Raw genomic sequence first — 19,912 nt, forward strand, 5'->3', positions numbered from 1 at the left:
TCTTTATTGTTTCTTTTATTACAGAATCTTCCTCTGCTTACTCTGATGTCTACAGTCTCGAGGGTCCTAATTTTTTTTTTTTCTCCCTAAATTTTTCCCAACTCGTGTTTTCATACAGCTCTGGCTTTCTTCTCCCGCTCAGAAAGGCCCTAGCTTGCAACCTTTAAATAATGTACTGTGCTTAATCAAAGGTGATCAGATCTTTTGACCCCTGCCTTTGTCATTTACTACTACTCTTTTCTGGGCTCTCACTGTAGCTTTCTGCTCCATCTCTCTGGTTAGGTTTATTGTATGTACTTTAGATAGGTTAATCCTCTTTACTTTGACTTCACTCTGGTTGAGGGAATTGAATTCTGTTTGTCTCTGGCCTTTCTACTCCCATCTTCTGCTGCTTCTGAGCATATCCCTTACTCCTCAGTTAGACTAGATAATTCAGACTAGATATTATGCCTCTAAGCCTAATTAATATATGAATTATATATTAATATATAATATACAAGCCTTCTTATTGTATACCTCAGCATGACAAGTGGTTCTACAAAGAGCATAAATACTGGCATTACAAATCCTGACTCTGCCATTTACTAGTTAGGTGGCAGGGATTAAGTTAGTTAATCTGTATAAGCTTTAGTTGTATTATTTGTAAGCAAAGGCTAATACCACTTACTCTCTAGGTGGGTGACAGAATTTTAAAAATATGTGTAGTGCCATAGAGTAGATATTTAATAAATGTTGGCCTTTTTTTTTTTTTTTTTTTTTTTTTTTTTTTTGTGAGACAGACTCTCGCTTTGTTGCCCAGGTTGGAGTGCAGTGGCGCAGTCTCGGCTCACTGCAACCTCCGCCTCCTGGGTTCAAGTAATTCTCCTGCCTCAGCCTCCCGAGTAACTGGGATTATAGGCACCTGCCACCATGTCTGGCTGTTTGCATTTTTAGTAGAGATGGGGTTTCACCATGTTGGCCAGGTGGGTCTTGAACTCCTGACCTCAAGTGATCCACCGGCCTCAGCCTCCCAAAGTGCTGGGATTATAGGTGTGAGCCACTGCACCCAGCCAGTGTTGGACATTATTATGTTACTGTTCCTTCTGCTTGAGGTGGTAACTCCCTTAACTCTGCTGCCCACATCCTTCCTGTCTTTTGAGGGATGGGTTCGTTTCAGAGTACCATGCCTTCCATAAAGCTGTTGCTGGTATTCATTTCTACCCCAAACTGGTTGTTAGTGCTTCCTCCTTTGAATTCCCATGACACCTTGTGTTTTCTTTCTTACAGCTTGTATGTGAAAATGCCACATAATTTCTTAATGGTCAAATCCATCTTTTCTGGATAAGTTATTTGAAGGCAGGGATGGTATGTTCAGCTTTGTGTTTTGGAAGTGGATTTGTTTGTTTTTAGTGTGTAGCAAGTGCTAAATTAGGTGAAGTTCTGCTTATTATAGAGGGTCAACATCTCTTGCTTATTCTCTCTTGTTTGGTAGTAATATTGTTTAAGACAGTATTAATATATATATGTGTATATATATATGTATATATATTTGAGATGGAGTTTCACTCTTGTTGCTGAGGCTGGAGTGCAGTGGCGCGTTCTCGGTTCACTGCAACCTCCACCTCCCAGGTTCAAGTGATTCTTGTGCCTCAGCCTCCTGAGTAGCTGGGAATACAGGTGCCCGCCACCACACCTGGCTATTTCTTTGTATTTTTTTTAGTAGAGACGGAGTTTCACCATGTTGGCCAGGCTGCTCTCAAACTTCTGACCTCAGGTGATCCACCCACCTTGGCCTCCCAAAGTGCTGGGATTACAAGTGTGAACCACCGTGCCCAGCCTAAGATCTTATTAATATTTTTTAAGGCAAATATCTCTTTCTGCAAGGCTTTTCAGATAAATTCTTCCCTGAGTAAATAGTTTTCTTCAGCGTATTTCCAGAGCACCTTGTTCACAAGGCTATTTAATTTTGGGGTGCATTGTAATACTCTATAATTTGTGAACCCTTTGAGACCAAATGCTGTGTCTTAACCAGCTGTTAATTTTTTATTTCCCTCCTTCCCTCCATAGAGCTCCAGTAGGGTATGCCCTTGATGTGCGATGGGTGCTCAAACATTTGTTGAACAAATAAAAGAATGAATGATCTCCATCTTTTAAAATACCAGAAGATACTAGCATTAATGTTACGAATCCACATAATGATTGCCATATGTCTGTATCTTCCTGAAGGTGTAAGAGAGAAGACTGTGTTAGATCCAGGAAAACCTTTTAACTGTGTAATTCGTTGGAAGTTTTTTCTGGCCTGACAAATATGTGGAGCTTATCTTTACTCTTAGAATTATACAGTGCTTCTAAGCCTAATTAATATATGCATGCGAGGCAATTTTTCCCCCCCTCTTCTGTTTGTGTTGTGCATCCAAAGATGATAGCTAGGAGAAATTTGATAGGTCTGTTGAGAAATAGCTAGTCTTCTTGAAAGTGCCTTAAAAAAAAAAATTCAGGGAAGACATGAGAATATGAATGGGTTTTAGGCTTTAATGTGAACTGAAGTGGGCTTGCTCAGCCAAAGGAGGGAGTAATTGCTTTTCCAGGATTCCAAAGATAGTCTCCATAGAGGCCCTATTTGTATAACCAGTGGACAAGACACAACACTGGCCCTTTAGTTGCTTCTAACTGTAAGAAAAGAGTGACAATGGGCACTTTAAATAATTTTAAGACACAAATGACAGAAAGTATAAGTTCCACAAGTTTCTAGGAAATGTTATAAATTATTTTAAAAAATTTTTTAAAGAGACAGGGTCTTCTTGTATCACCCACGCTAGAGTGCAGTGGTGCAGTCATGGCTCACTGCAACCTCAAACACATGGGCTCAAGAGATTCTCCTGCCTCGGCCTCACAAAGTGCCGAGATTGCTGGTGTAAGCCACCATGCCCAGCCTATAAATAAATTCTTGAGCTTAGGATTGTATAAGTTGGATATTCCTATTAACTATAGTAAAATCTATTTTATATGTCTTTAGCTAGTTTTTAAAAAATTATAGATACAATACCTCTTCATTATAGAAACTTTTTGTAAGTACCAAATGTAAAGAGGCCGTGTGTAACCCAATGATAACTATTATTTGCCTTTTGACTCCGATCTTTTCCTCTGTATTTAAAAAGAAGCATACATTTATAATTTCATTTGTTTCTGCTTAACATTTTTCATAATAGTCAATTGTAGGCCACACCATAATTTACTTAACTAGATGCTTATTGAGCATGTGAGTTTTTGGTAGTGTTCTGCAAAGGAAATGAATGAATCAGTGGCTGAACTCTGTATTTTCACATACCAGTGAGTCTCTGTTATGGCTATACACATTGCGTAGTGGGGATGATTAATGAAGTGTGGTGGTTCTGCATTAATTGTTGCCCTGTTTCTGTATTCTGTGGATGTGAGAGTAGATTGTATTAGATATGTTTTTTTCTCCTGTTCAAATCTTGAATTTTTATTTTTTTTGGATACATATAATGCCCTTTATTTGGAAAGGAACATTATTAGATCAAAGGGAAATATTTTTAAGCCTCTTGATATATAGTGCCAAGTCACTTTCCAGATATTTTGCTTTCACCAGCAATATATGAAGGTGCTTTTTTTAGTGATAGCTATAAAACAAACAAAGGAACAGCAAACAACAACAAAAATGAAAACTCTTGAACTAAATTTGTGCATGAAATATACAAAGTTTGGATTATTTTTATATTTTTAAAAACGTAGATCAGTTATTTGAGTTCATTCTTGCTGAGTTTGGTTTTCATTCTGTAAAACAGGTGATTTGATGAAGACTGCTGCGGGAGAGTTCGCAGATGATCCCTGCTCTTCTGTGAAGCGAGGCAACATGGTTCGGGCAGCTCGAGCTTTGCTCTCTGCTGTTACCCGGTTGCTGATTTTGGCTGACATGGCAGATGTCTACAAATTACTTGTTCAACTGAAAGTTGTAAGTATACAGGCCTATGTCTGTAATTTGTTCTATCACAGGAAGATTGCTACTGGCCTTCCTTAGTTCAGAATTCCTTAGGATTTAATTTGGTTTTGAATTTGGTTTATCTCAATGGACCAGAGATGTTTTTGTTTAGTTTCCACTTACTCCTCTATTCCAAGTATATATCATCCTGGCTCTATTCTGAGCCAGTGTTGTCTTGGCTGTAATGAAGAACTTGTAGCAAAGATACTGTTTTGACTCCTTCTCTTTTTCCAGTAATGATTAAATATTTTCCTTGTACTAGTAGAGTTCTGGAGTTGAGAAACCAAGATACATTAAATTTTGTACTTTTAGATAGAGGCCAATATTAGTATCTTTCCCACTATGAAGCTCCTGTGTAATTGCTGTTTAAATGTTAGAGGACCATGCAAACCCAAGAGAGCTAAGTTTGGATTGCTTTTTGAGTAGTTGTTAACAGGAATGAAAATTTCTAGGATGCCATCTTCTTTATTTACAGACCTACATTCAGAATTTTTGGGTTTTGGGGTCTTTCTTGTTTTATAGGTGGAAGATGGTATCTTGAAGTTGAGGAATGCTGGCAATGAACAAGACTTAGGAATCCAGTATAAAGCCCTAAAACCTGAAGTGGATAAGCTGAACATTATGGCAGCCAAAAGACAACAGGTACAGTCATGATTTGAGGATATATTAAAGTTGTTCATTTTACTATCTAGAGGGAAAAACTCATTCCATGTGTCTTCTGAAAGTACCATAACTTACCTTCACCAATATAGTTCCATTAAAACATTTAAACTAAGGTGTCTTTTCAGTATTGTGCTGTTAATAAAGTTGTAATTACATTGCATTCATGTTATGCTCCTATTTTAATTCTTGTGAACATTTTATCTTAAGTAGCTTGACAACTTGTGATGAAGGTAGTGTCTGGAGAGGTAATAGGTCTTTGTGTATTTAAGGATTAACCTGAGTTAGTGGTGCAGTTTTGTTCAGATTTTTAATAAAACCTTAATCCATTTAAACATATTGGAATTATCTCTGTATGAGAAAGTATCTCCATACCTTGCCCCACCAGCCCCGTGTCTTGTTACTTTTTAACTGTTTCTTATTGTTATTAGTATTTTCCATTGTGTGGCATGAGGATCAGTGTTACTTTCCAAGCTCCAGTAGCCCTTTGACCCTTCGGCATTTTCACTGTTGGGGTGCTTTGAAACCTTTCCTGTGCCCTTGCTGTTGGATGCTGTGTATTTCGGGTGTATATTCTTCAAGGAAGATCCATATATTGCTATCTGTCTTCTTATATCTTTCATAGTCCTGATCAAGCTTATGCTTAAAACAAGCCCCAAGAAGAATTGTTATTGTTAGCTAGTACCTTTATCAGTTAGGATACTTTGCACTGGAGTTTGCAGAAAACCCAGCTCCCAAACTGCTTGAAAAATGGGGGATTTATTTTCTCATTAAGTATAAGTCCTGAATTAGGCTAAGTGACTTCAGGGTTGTTAAATATAAGGGCTTTGCAGTATCATCAAGGATCCAGGTTCTTGATATTTTTCATCACTATCGTCTTCAGTGTGCCTGGCACTGGGTGGCTGCAGGGCTCTTTGCATGACATTTGCACATAATACGTCCAGTGAGAACAAAAAGGACTGTTCCTTCCATATGTCTCTCTTTATAAGCAAACAATCTGGAAGCTCCTAGCAGTCTTGTCCTAAATCTGAATTGTGCAACATGCCTATTCCTCAGTTATCCCTGGCAAGAGGAAAGGAGTCTGCCTGACTCAGAGTAATCCAGATCCACCTTCTGCTCTAGGTTAAGGGGTAGCTTTCCTGAGGACAGAAACACCCAACAAAAGGTCTGACAGGTAGTAGAAAGTTGGGTTGGGAGTAGTGGGAGTAGGGAATGGATTTGGGTGGGCAACCTGCTATGACTGCTGTAGACTTTTTTCATTACAGCAAGATGGTTGTCAGTCAATACAGAAAAACTTTTTTTTTTGAGACAGGGGAATCTCACTCTGTTGCCCAGGTTGGAGTACAGTGGTGGCATCATGTAACCTCGATTTCCCCAGGCTCAGGTGATCCTCCCACCTCAGCCTCCTGAATAGCTGAGACTATAGGCACAGGATACCACACCCGGCTAATTTTTGTATTTTTTGTAGATACAGGATTTTGTCATGTTGCCCAGGCTGGTCTTGAACTCCTGGGCTCAAGAGATCCTCCTACCTCTGCCTCCCAAGGTACTGGGATTACAGACATGAGCCACTGTGGCTAGCTAAATACTATTAATGTCTAATATATGACAGCTTCTTTTCTGGGGGCTTCTTAGTCATTTGGTTATATTTACATTAATATCAAAAATCTGTGCCATAGGGTTGAAAGGATTCAAATAAATAATATATGTACAGTGTTTAATATAGTGCCAGGCACTAAGAAGGCTCTTCTCAGTAGGCAGTTGGTGAATAATAGTTTATTGCTTATATTTCGAGTCATAAGATGTGATCAGACTAACTGTATATATGAGATCCTGGTTTTGCATTTCTAGTACTTAAGATTATACATGGTAATATAGCCAGGTTGGTATACCTAAGTTAGTGTAGGCTCAGTGTGCTTTTTTTTTGAGATGGAGTTTCTCTCTTGTTGCCCAGGCTGGAGCGCAATGGCGCAATCTCGGCTCACCACAACCTCCGCCTCCCAGGTTCAAGTGATTATCGTGCCTCAGCCTCCCGTCAGTGTGCTTTTATAATTTATTTTTGTATTGGCTTAGTCTCCATCATATAAATTACAGGTATCTTTTCTTTTTGCTGGAGCTAATTGATCCTGAGAAGAACTTGTTTAATAGAATGGTAATCCTATAAATGTGGCAAGCTGGCCAAATTACATTCACAATTTATTTTAATTAATGGTTTTGATACAAATTCTCATTTGAATATGTGAAGTAAATAGTAAGTTATATTTAAAAGATACAGTTTGGCAAATAGTCCTACTGGTTTAAAACGTAGTCTGAGCTAGGTTTATGAAGACTGACTATTATTTAGACAAAATAAACATTAAGATTGCCACTATTGTGCATCATTGCAAAATGGCGGAATAAGTAAATAGATGTGGTTTTTTTTGTTTTTTTGTTGGTTTGTTTGTTTTTTTGTGGTGGACTCTCATTCTGTCGCCCAGGCTGGAGTGCAGTGGTGCGATCTCGGCTCACTGCAACCTCTGCCTCCTGGGTTCAAGCTATTCTCCTGCCTCAGGCTCCCAAGTAGCTGGGACTACAAGCGCCTGCCACCACACCCAGCCAATTTTTGTATTTTTAGTAGAGACGGGGTTTCACCATCTTGGCCAGGCTGCTCTTGAACTCCTGACCTTGTGATCCACCTGCCTCGGCCTCCCAAAGTGCTGGGAATACAGGCATGAGCCACCACACTCGGTCTGGAATTTTGTATGCAGTTCAAGAAACTTACTAGAAAGTAATGCTACCTGAGTTTTTTTTTTTTTTCTTCCAAAGCCAAATACTTCTCAATGCCTAAGTTTTAATACCATGTGCCATGGATCTGTGAAGAGTTCCTTGAACATAATCCCTTATGTATTTTTTTCATGTGTTTTTTTTTTTTTTAAAGTAGTAGCAAATGCCAAAGTTTTCTGAAATAAGATGTCACAGAAATATTGGAGTTATTATATACATGCTGGATAATCTTCTGTTTGCCCTTCTGTATTGTTTCCCACCCTTGTTTACCCTATTCTCTGCCCCAGGAACTTAACCTGCCTGGATTTCATTCGTGGGCTCCTGCTTGGGCTTGGTGAGTGGGAGCACCAGCAGGAGGTCAAAGGAGATAGAGTAATGCTAGGGTGTTGCTCTCAGGCCTCTTTCCTGCTGGGTGCCCTGGGTTGCTAAAAATGATGCCTTTCCTGTCGGGTGGCATTCTCTACACATCTTGCTCCCTGGTTTTGGTAACTGCTGCCTCCTCTTGTCCCTTCATGCCTAAGTGTCCTACCAGCTTTGTAGTTTTTCTGTGTTTTGCCCATACCTATGTATAATAGCATAGTCTCTATTTTTGAGTCACCCGATTTGATTTTATTCTATTTTTTTCTGCCAGGATTTTGAATGATACGTATTTTTTCTGCCAGGATTTTGAATGATACGTATTCCCATTTTCTTGGGTTTATAGTAAGTCATGGTCATTTGTAGTTTTCCTTGGGCCTAAGTTTTTAGCCTTAGCCTCCTGAAAGAGAATTCACTGAGTAGACTGGTTGTGGGCTCCTGTGTACCCCCTGTTCACAAAATGGTCTTTTATAGACTTGAGCCTTGGTGTATATTCCAGTAGACGAATGCTTTTCTTGGAAATTAAACAAATACTAATTTTATCCTAAGGGCCCAGCCTGATGGAAACTTCATTCTTTCTTTTGGGCACTGTCCATTGGCCTCCTTCAGTAGAATTTATTCCTCCTATTTAACTGTATATTTGTATCTGATAACTAACCTTTGGCTACCCACCTCTCCGCACTACCCTTCCTCACTTCTATGAGTCAACTTCTTAAGCTTCCATATAAATGAGAACATGTGGTATTTATCTTCCTGTGCCTGGCTTATTTGACTTACCATAGTGTCTTCTAAGATCATCCATGTTGCCACGAATGACAGAATTTTGTCTCTTTTAAATGGCTAAATAGTATTCCATTGTGAATATATGCCACATTTTGTCGTTGATGGACACTTAGGTTGATTCCATATCTTGGCTATTGCGAATAGAGCTGCAGTAAACACAGGAATGCATGTCTGTCTTTGACTTAATGATTTCCTTTCCTTTGGCTACCCAGTAGTGGGATTGCTGGATCATATGATTGTTCTATTTTTAGTTTTTTGAGGAAATTCCATACAATTTTCCATAATGGCTGTACTGATTTACATTCCCACCATCAGTGTATAAGAGTTCCCCTTTCCCTGCATTCCCACCAGCATTTTTTTTCGTTTCGTTTTGCTAATAGCCATTCTAACTAGAATGAGATGATAACCTCTTGGAGGTTTTGATTTGCTTTTCTCTGATGATTAGTGATGTTGAGGATCTTTCCATATACCTGTTGGTCATTTGTATGTCTTCTTTTGAGAAATGTATGTTTAGCTCATTTGTCTTTTTTTTTAAGACAGAGTTTTAGTGTGTCACTCAGGCTGGAGTGCAGTGGTGCAATCTCGGCTCACTGCAACCTCCACCTCCCGAGTTCAAGCAATTCCTGGCTCAGCTTCCTGAGTAGCTGAGACTACAGGCATGCGCCACTATGCCCGGCTGATTTTTGTATTTTTGGTAGAGTCAGGTTTTCACCATGTTGGTCAGGCTGGTCTCGAACTCCTGGCCTCAAAAGTGATCCGCCTGCCTTGGCCTCCCAAAGTGCCTGGATTACAGGTGTGACCCACTGTGTCCGGCTACATTTGCCCATTTTAAAATCAGATTGAGTTCTTGCTGTTGAGTTGTTTGAGTTGTTTGTATATTCTATATATTAATCCTTTATCAGATGAATAGTTTGCACATATTTTCTCCTGTTCTTCAGGTTGGCTCTTCACTCTGTTGATTGTTTCCTTTGTTGTGCAGAAGATTTTTAGTTTATATAATTCCGTTTGTCTATTTGAATATAACATTCCATTTTTTCCTGGCCTGTAGGGTTTCTGCATAGAAATCTGCGTTATTCTAATGGGAATTCCCTTTTATGTGACTTGATGCTTTTCTCTTGCTGTCTTTAGAATTTTATCTTTGTCTTTGACTTTTGACAATTTGACTATAATGTGCCTTGGGTGTATAACTACCCACTAATTATAACTACTTTTTTGATTCAATCTCTTTGGGGACTTTTTGGGCTTTTTGGATCTGTATGTCCATATCTCTCCCCAGACTTGGGAAGTTTCCAGCTATTATTTAATTAAATAGGTTTTCTATGCCTTTTCTTTTCTCCTTCTGGAATTCCCATGATGGGAATATTGGTTGATTTAATGCTATCCTATAAGTTTTGCAGGCTTTCTGCACTCTTTTTCATTGTTTTTTGTTTGTTTGTTTGTTTTTCCTCTGGGTAATTTCAAGCTACCTATCTTCAAGTTCTGAGATTTTCTTTTTTCTTGATGAAATCTTTTGAAACTTTCCATTGTATTTTTTATTGAATTCTTCATTGTTTTCACCATTAAATTCTTTAGCTGCATGTTTTCTGTTGATTCTTCTTCATACATTCTTTTTGTTGAATTTCTCATTTACATCCTGATTTTGGTGAATTTTCTATCTGTATTTTATTGTATCTCTTTGAGTTTCCTTAAGATAATTATTTTATTTTGTTATCTTTTTGAGACAGACTTTCGCTGTCATCTGTCACCCAGGCTGGAGTGCAGTGGCATGATCTTGGCTCATTGCAACCTCTGCCTCCCAGGTTCAAATGATTCTTGAGCCTTAGCCCCGTCCCTGCGCCCCCACCCCCACAACCAAGTAGCTGGGATTACTGGTGTGAGCCACTGCATCTAGGCCAAAATTTTAAATTCTTTTTCTGGCAGTTTGTTGATTTCCCCCTTTTTTTTTCTTTTCTTTTCTTTTCTTTTTTTTTTCCAGACAGGGTCTTGCTCTGTTGCCCAGGCCAGAGTGCAGTGGCATTTTCTCGGCAGTCTCAAGTAATCCTCCCATCTCAGCCTCCCAAATTGTTGGGGCTACAGGCATGTCATATCCAGCTTTTTTTTTTTTTTTGGGGGGGGGCGGTGGGTAGAGATACGGTCTTGTTATGTTGTCCAGGCTGGTCCCAAACTCCTGGGCTCACACTGACTTCCTTTTTATTGGGTTCTAGTATTAAAGAGTTATATTCCTTTCTTGGTGTCTTATTTACTTGCTTTCTCATGTTTCTTGTGTCCCTGTTTTGAGGTCTGTGCATGTGGTGGGACAATCACCTCTTCTACAGTCTTTTGAATGGCTTTTATAGAGACTTTCCCTTGCAGTTGGATTTTAGTGTGCTGGTTGGGGAGTGTGTGTTGGCTCTGTGTCCAGTAGGAGCGGTAGTACAGTCTTCATGCAGCTTCTTCACCTGTGTTCAACATCAGCAGTAACTTTGGGTGCCTCAGTTGCCTAGGCTGTAGAAGTTTGTGGTAGTTGTGGCAGTCATGTAGGTCCTTGGTGTCAAGGGTTTTTGGGGTCTTCCTCTTCTTGTTTTTCCCACAGTAGGGAGACTTAGCTGAGGGGATCCCTGTTTGTGTCAGGTATGACACAGTGTACAAGCAGCTGCTGTGGCACTGGGTTCCAGGTACGGTGCTCGGGGTGGCTGTGAGGCTGGGGTCCCAGGCTCAGGGTTATGTGAACTTACTGTGGCACCTGGATCTTGGGATGTATTGGGTGCCTGGCTTTGTTCTCTATGGCAGAGTTGGATGTCAGTTACCCATAAAGCCAGGATCTGTGACTCTGAGGCACCCCAGTAGCTTTGGCCCAGGGGCCTAGGTTGAGGTTATGATTCTTTCCTTAGGGGGCAGGGCACAGCATTGGTGTGACTTGGGAAGAAGGGGTGCTCTGGAGGTTTGGGCCCAGGGAGCAGGGTGTATGTAGCTACAATTTGGGAACCTGAGCCAATAGGGCTCAGTGGTAAGTTGGAGCCCAGAGGATGAGGCACCATGCAGTAATGACTCTAGGCCCCCGGATGGTGGAGCTTGGCAGTATCCTAGGCTCTGTGAAGCCAGGTGCAACAGCAGCACATATCCCAGAATGGCAGAGCACAGCTGTTGTGTGGGCCCTGGGGAGGGGAGGGAACAGCACAGCGATTACTCTACTCTGCAAGGAGAGGAGTGTCTCAGCAGTTCAGACTCTAGGGAATCTAACTTTAGGGAAGCAGAATACTAGAGTTGTTTGGCCTGTAGGGCGAATGTCTCTGCTCAGCCACTGCTCTGTTTCCCTTGGATGCAGGGTACTATGTCAGCTCAGCCCTGGGATGCTCAGCTGGTTCAGGGCACCAGTTCCCCAGGGTCAATGTGCTGCTTCAGCGCAGGCCTGAGGGGCATGACTTTTCTGGACAGTCCAGCCACTGATTCCTTGGGATGCAGGGCACCACTTCTGCTAAGGCGCTTGGATGCGTGACTGCTCTGGGTGCCATTTTCTTGGATGCAGGGCACTGCTTCAAGTTGGGCACTAGTGTGGGGTGACTCCTCTAAGCAGCGAAGGTACTGTTTTCCCTGGAAGGGGAGTGATATTGTTTGGATTTGTGTCCCCACCCAAATCTCATGTCTAATTGTAATCCCCAGTGTTGGAGGAGGGGCGTGGTAGGAGGTGATTGGATTGGCGGGGGCCGGGGGGTCGCAGATCTGGTTGTTTAAAATCTCCCCCTTTGCTCTCTTCCTCCTGCTCTGGCCATGTAAGACATGATTCCTTTCTCTTTGCTCTGTGCCATGATTGTAAGATTCCTGAACCACCCACCTCCCGTCCCGCCCCCACTGCCAGCCGTGCTTCCTGTACAGGCTGCAGAACCATGAGCCAATTAAACCTATAAAGGTAGTCCTTTATAGCAGCGCAAGTATGGGCTAATACAGGGAGAGAAGAGGGGTAGATGGAGTGGCTTCCTCTCTCCTTGGCCCCATGAGTAAGGGTATAACAGTTGCTTGCAGCTTGGGGATGTCTGGCCAATTGGTTGTGATAGTTTGGTGGTGACTTAGCCTTGGGGATGAAGGGAAGTTGTGGCCACTCACACTAGGAGCAAGACACACTCTAGCCATGGTTCCATTTCCAAGATGGTATATAGCACAGTAGTTGCATGGGCTGTAGAGGGCAGGTCACAGTGTCGTCCCCTTCTTGGAGGGAGCACAGCAATGTGGACTCTAGGCAGGTCCCTCAGCTGGGCTTAGTGCCTATGAGAATTGCAGGGATAGTGGTGAGGTCTGTGTGTGTCCAAGTTGTTGATGGGGGTTGCTGAAATCCTCTTGCTTACCTCCTCGAAATGGGGAGGTTTGTGCTGGTTCCCGGGTGATCCTGGTTGGGGTATAGGGTGGTGGAGGCCTGGTGTTTCCTTCTGTTTTCCATGTGGCCAGCCTGAGATTTGTCACCAGCGTTTCTGTAACTCCTCTGATGCGCTCTGGTGCTCTATCTCAGTTATTTTTATTAAAATGTAGTTGTTCAGTCATTGTTTTGGGTGTTGTTTTGAGGGGGATGAATGCTAGGAGCTGCTAGTTGGCCATCTGATGTCACTGTTTTAAATCCTTTGTAAACATAAACTCATTTAATCTTCACAAATAACGTGAGGTAGATACTATAACTGGTCGCATATTAATTTTAATAGAGGTCATGTAATCTTGCAAGGTCACTCGTCTAACAAGTGGTGGAGCCAGGATTTGAACCCGGGTTGTTTGGCACCAGAGGACAGAGATACTGGTTTTAATTGTTCCTATAATCACTACTGCCTAGAACATTGCCTGGATATAGTGGTGTTCAATAAATATTTGTTTAACAACTGAGTGACTGAACCACTTTGCTGTACTGGAATTGGATTCTAAGTGTGACGCTAATCAGTTACTTTCTAAGTAATTGGATTCTAAGTGTGGCTGGAATATTATTTGCTGACTAGAAGTGTTGAATTCCCATTAGCTGCATGCTGTTCTTTGACTGTAAGTGTAAAAGTGATGGCAGAAGTAAGGATGGGTTGGTATCAACCTTAGGTCCTGTGAGAAAGGACCACCTCTGCCTCACATTGTCAACTCTGGCTTCCCAACATGATAGTGATGTAATAATGCTTTGATGCTTACATTCCCTCCATCTGTGTGCAGAGAGCTTATTGAGGTATTTGATGAGAGTGTAATGCTTCTTATTTATTACCTAGTCTGTGAATTCTTGCCTTTTGTGATTATTTTTTCCTGAAAACTTGGACACTGAATAGTAATGTTATTGTCAGTGTTTTATTTGTAAATAATTTGGACTGGTTGGATTGTTTGACCATGGACCGTTTTTTTAAGTGTAGCCATTTGTATCCAAGAGAAATCTATGGCTATAATTTTATATTGTAAAGAGAGAAATAAGAGGAAACTTTCACTTGAATTTTCAGCTCTTGGTTAGAGGCAGTGTTATAGATTGCTTAGAAGTTAGTTTCTATTTCTTGGTCAATCCATGGGATATTATTGTTCAGATTACATTGAAAGCAATTCTTTGACTGTTCCTGAGTCTGCTTGAACCATCACTGGGTTCGTGAAGTTGGGGATTATGAAAGCTAAAGTAGACCAAGAAACTCTAGTTTCATAAGTAATCTATTATGTTGCTTAATAGGTCACTTTCCTCAGTAATCTGGATTACTTATTGGCATTATGTATCTTGAAAAGAGTACTTCTAATCATTATTCTTATTACAATAAATAGTGCTGTACTGTGATAGTGTCCGTTTTCTTTATGTAACAAAATCTAATTTCTTTGTGCTAAGGCAAGAGCAGTTCTAAAGAGAAAAAAAAGAATACTTTAGCAGTCAGGACAAATGATGGTATTTCATTATTATTTTCATCATAGATTAACATATATCCCTCATACTTTGTAAATAGGAGTCTATCAGAGATACAGTGTGATGAGGGCAAGACATTTAGAAAATGGCACACAGAACATATGCACCAGCTGTTTAAGCACAATGGTTAACCCTAGCTCCTTGTCATAACTCAAGTCTTGAAATGATCACCAATTCTCTAAATCCACAGGGTCTTGTTTCTGAATATTTAGCCTAATGTAGTCTTTGGAAAAGTAGAAGTTGGTAATACCATACCAGGCAGTGGCTTAGGAAAGTCATGTGTTGAATAGTAATTATGGCACCTGCTAACTTGAGATGACTGTAAGTGTCTTTGGTAACTAACCTTTATAAGAAGCTATGCTGATCTAGGTTATAGATACTTAGGAGGAATGCCAAAGCTGATTGCAAAGCATTTTTATAAAACGGTAGACAATTTAAGTGCTTAAATGCAAATGCCTTCCTAGAAAACTTTTAGAGCCCCTCAGATTGTGGTGAAGGCAAGACATTTAGAAAATGCCACACAAAACATGTGCACCAGCTGTTTAAGTGTAATGTTTAGTCATAGCCCCTTGTTGCTTGAGTCTTTAAATGATAACTGATTCTTTAAATCTACAGGGTCCTGTTTTTGAATATTTAGCCTAATGTACTGTGTTACAGGGCATTTGGAGTGCTGTGAGCTATTACTTGCAACTTTAGATTCCAAATGAGAAAAGAATTCTAGGAGGAAAAGTAAGCTGTCATATTATACAAGGTTTGAATAAAGATGCAAACCTAAATATATACTGAGATGAAGTTTCAGAAAAAGGAAGCCAGTTTGGTGTCTCTAATGCCTAATTAGGAACTCATCTAGAAAGATGAACCACTAAATAGCTAAGTCAGATGGCTAATTGAGTAATTGACTTTGTCCCTTCTAACTTGGTCAATTTTCTGTTACTGTTTACACATGTAATACTCAAAATTGTTTAAATTTATACTCTAGGATTTAGTTGATGACATTAATATTGACATTTTAACATGTAAAATAAGAGTTGGGCTACCATTTGGTGATCATTTAGAGTTATCACCTGTATTCTTCTTCTGTGGTGGTGATCCATTTTTACTAAAGCCTTTTCTTCCCTTCTGAGTATTGTGAGTGAAAGAGGGATACCAGAAATACCCGCTTCCCATTCCCATCTTGCTTATTTTTGGCATCACTTATTTGTCGCTTAGCATATCTACTCAGCCTACCAAGTAGATGCCATCATTAGTGGAAATGATGCCAAGGACCTCAAATCCTTCTTACTGTGGATTATAATTATGGGGTAGAAGCAATGAAAAAAAAATAGTTTAAGACCGTATCTGTACAGAGTATTATAATCATAGATTGGGGCTATGAAGCACATATGCCTCAACTTTATGGCTTACTGACCTGTGAACTGTTTAATGTACTGTGTAAGAAAAGTATGGTTCTGTGTCCTAAAGTGGTCTTTGGGGTGGGGAGGGGAAGAGGAGGAGTTACGTGCTTGTGAGAACAGCCTTGCCATATCCTCACCTAGTTATGTAGTTCATACATACCTGTGGCATCCTGTCCCAAATTTCACAAAACTCTTATAATTAAATTATGTAACTTAATAAAAAATAATCCTCATAATAAGTCTTACTCTGTTTGAATGTATCTCTTCATGATCTTTCTATTTTTGGTTGGTATAGGTACATATATCTATATAGAGTTGTAATCAAGATGCTAGGCAGTTTGTTTTGTCTTTTATTTAATGCCTTATTTAGTGCTGTGCTAAGTACTTTACATACATTATCCCAGTTAATCCTCAAAACAATGATAAGAAAGGTACTATTACTGCTCTTCTTTGACAGAAGGGGAACCTTAGCCCTGAGGGTTTAAAATAAGGTCATAAAATAGCCAGGAGAAAGTAGAGGTGGGGGTGGGGTGGATTCGGATCTAGGTCTGTGTGATTCCAAAGCTCAGAATCTTACCTACCAAGCCATACTGCCTTCTTTGTGATTGACTCTCAACTAGATTGTTAATGAAAATAATGTGTCTAATTAATAGAAGTTCTAACTTTTCAGCATTTACCGGCAAATTTTTATATGAGTAAAGCCCATATAAAGAGTGCTTCAATTTCTTGTTTTATTTACTCTTGTAGGAATTGAAAGATGTTGGCCATCGTGATCAGATGGCTGCAGCTAGAGGAATCCTGCAGAAGAACGTTCCGATCCTGTATACTGCATCCCAGGCATGCCTACAGCACCCTGATGTCGCAGCCTATAAGGCCAACAGGGACCTGATATACAAGCAGCTGCAGCAGGCGGTCACAGGCATTTCCAATGCAGCCCAGGCCACCGCCTCAGATGATGCCTCCCAGCACCAGGGTGGAGGAGGAGAATTGGCATATGCACTCAATAACTTTGACGTAAGTTATGCTTGGGCGGAAATTTCCAGCTCTTGACCATCCCCCAAAAGATAACAGATTTCTGGGGAAAAGTGATCAAGGCTTCTGATGATAGCTCAATTTCCACTTAGATCTGTAATCTAAGTCAAAAGAAATTATGAATCATCAGTCTACTTGATTTTAACTTGGCCTAAAACATTTATTTTTATTTTTGTTTTTAGTTTGAATTAAACTTCTGGATTCTTTATGTAGCTTGTGTTTCCTATGAGGTCATTCTTTACTGAGGATATGGGTTTGGTTCATTTCAACCAAGATTTTGACCTTCTGGCAGATGTGAAGCTATGGTAGATATAGAAACTAAGTACACATAGGGTCAGCCCCCTAGAGGCTCATGGTCTATTGGGAGATAGAGAAACATCATAAGTGACTGCAGCAAAAGTACCATCATTCTAATCTTTCTTGTCTGCCTAGATATACTTCTTTTCAATGACTAAATTGGAATAATGAACAGAAATTTAATCAAGTGGAAGCAAATTTGGGATTAAAATACTTTCTTAGCATAATGCCATAATTACTTTTCATAAACGATGCGCTAGGTCTGTCCTGTGTACACAACTCTAAGGTTAACTTTTTGGTGGGTTATGTGTTCTTAATTCCTACCCACAATGCCTCATGGCTTCCAGTAGATGGCAGCAGTATAAGTTTGTTGGTTTTTTTTTTTTTTTTTTTTTTTTTTAGGACTTTAAAAGTAACTGTTGGGGCAAATTAAAAAAAAAACAAAAACAAAAACAAAAAACAGAAATTGTGTTTCAGGTGACCAGTATCCTTTCATAAAGTAGGGATGCTATGAAATATAGAATAAAAAAAAAATTACAATGGAGTGCATTTTGTTTTTAAGTTTTTCCTTGCCTTTACCTTTTCTTTCTTTCACCACTTTACTTTCGCTTAGGTAGCTGATCCTTGTTGATATGCATGGCTGATTTAAGACTTTTTCATAAAGCAAGAAGGCAGTGTTAAGTCTAAAGACCATGGTGTTAGAACTCAGTTTTTACCATGGAGCTTTAAACATTAAATTATTTTATAACAAACTCTTATGGTGCATGTTAAAATTGACTAGCAATGTTGTTTTTTCCCCCTTCAAAATTTGGCAGTATTAGGTATCTTTCAAGGTAGTAGCACATTTTGCCCTTAGTTGAGTAATATCTACCAGAAACGACTTAACTTCTCAGGGACACAGGTATTTGTAAAATGAGGGTTTGTGCTAAATGATCTCAGGCCCATTGAGGCTCTGTTATTCTGTTAAAATTCTGTGACCATTCATTTCTCATTTTTGTTGGCCAGAAAGCATTTTGTATTCAGTTTTGACCAGAGAAATCCTGTAATAACCTAATCTTACAAAAAATGATCAGCTAAAATATAGGTTAATAATGAACTGAAGGTATTGCATGTTCAGTTTGAAAACTGAGAGTTCTTTGGAAGGGAAGGAAGAAATGTATACTTATTGGAAAAGGGCAAGGTTTTGGTAGAAAAAATTTGGCATTTAAGTTGAAATCAATAAGGACATAGTCTCTGTAAAGAAAAATTAAAGCTATAATATTTGCACAGACATTTATCAGGGTAAGAATAAATTATATCAAGTGGAGGAATTGGAGGGAGGCCAGTAGCTGCTGTCTTGAGGATGCCGATGTTTCACCTTGTACCTATAGCTTACTTGTGACCAGACCTCACTAAGCACTAGAAAAGCTGGATGTAAGTGGAGTCGGGAGGGAAGGGGAGACAGAAAAAGGATTTATTCTTATTGGAGTAGTTCTTCCTCATAGCTTAGCTTTTTGGGAGGATTGCTATCATCTCTTACAGAATACTAGAGGTCTTTGAGGAAAGAAAGTCTCTAATTTAGACATAACAGGATAAATTTGAGACTGAGTTATTTAGAAAACTTGATTAGATGTGTAAGATGAGGCAAATAGATGGAAATTCATTGTAAATGCATTTCTTTCTGAAACTTTAAGGTTAGAGATCAGTTTGTGTGTGTGCGCACACGTGTGTATATTTTAAGAGACAAAATCTTGCTCTGTTACCTAGGCTGGAGTGCAGTGACACAATCATAGCTCACTGCAGCCTTGAACTTCTGGGTTCAAGTGATCCTCCTGAGTAGCTGGGACTATAGGCATGTGCCACCGTGCCCAACTTATTTTATTTTTTTGTAGAGACAGAGTCTTGCCTCGTTGCCTAGGCTGGTGTTGAACTGGCTTCAAACAATCCTCCTTCAGTCTCTCAAAGTGCTGAAATTACAGGCATAAGCCACCACACCTGGCCTGTTTGGCTTTTATTTTTTAATTTTTTTGTGGTGCAACAGTTCTAAATATCACATGGCAGTTTTATATTCTGCAAGTAGGAGGTAACTTTTATTTTCCTTGTAATTCTCATCTGATGATTTGAATTGCTAGTCTTATACAGGTTTACCTTTAGATGTTCAGAATAAGTTGTGTGAGCATCATATATTTGTATTTGTGGTATCATACCTTATCATGCCCTGTTTGGCTACATAGCATTACTTCCAGTGCTTTCTTTGAGGAGTGATCAACAGTAGGCCATCTTCTATGGGACAGCCCCTTACCTGCTAAGAAGTATAACTTTCTTTCAGATATTGGAATTTTTCTGTTAAATTTTGATATTACTAATAACACTTTTCTCACCTTGAATAAAGAAGGGAACAGAGATGAGTACTAACATTTGGTAATACTTTCTCTGCAGAAACAAATCATTGTGGACCCCTTGAGCTTCAGCGAGGAGCGCTTTAGGCCTTCCCTGGAGGAGCGCCTGGAAAGCATCATTAGTGGGGCTGCCTTGATGGCCGACTCGTCCTGCACGCGTGATGACCGTCGTGAGCGAATTGTGGCAGAGTGTAATGCTGTCCGCCAGGCCCTGCAGGACCTGCTTTCGGAGTACATGGGCAATGTGAGTTTGACAGCTTTTCTTTGAAGTAAGATATTTATGGATGAGGAGTTTTCTATAACATGTTGGATCTGAGATGTTTTCACTATAAATACCAAATATGTCCTTGACTCCTTGATTTTTGGGGGTAGGTCAGATTTTTTAAGGAATAGATAAATG

At 39.9% G+C, this 19,912-nt stretch overlaps 1 protein-coding gene across 2 annotated transcripts in view; it reads left to right on the top strand.

Moving 5' to 3' along the window:
* Positions 1 to 19,912, top strand: part of CTNNA1 (catenin alpha 1) — a 176,026-nt gene that overhangs the window by 49,070 nt on the left and 107,044 nt on the right. For both annotated transcript variants that reach the window (XM_054488849.2, XM_063665526.1), the window contains 4 exons: positions 3,786 to 3,952; positions 4,502 to 4,621; positions 16,553 to 16,819; positions 19,553 to 19,756. In XM_054488849.2, the coding sequence (XP_054344824.1) occupies positions 3,786 to 3,952; positions 4,502 to 4,621; positions 16,553 to 16,819; positions 19,553 to 19,756 (758 nt within the window). The remainder of the gene's footprint in view (positions 1 to 3,785; positions 3,953 to 4,501; positions 4,622 to 16,552; positions 16,820 to 19,552; positions 19,757 to 19,912) is intronic.

This window comes from Pongo pygmaeus, chromosome 4, assembly GCF_028885625.2.
Source record: "Pongo pygmaeus isolate AG05252 chromosome 4, NHGRI_mPonPyg2-v2.0_pri, whole genome shotgun sequence".
Taxonomy (NCBI): Eukaryota; Metazoa; Chordata; class Mammalia; order Primates; family Hominidae; genus Pongo; species Pongo pygmaeus.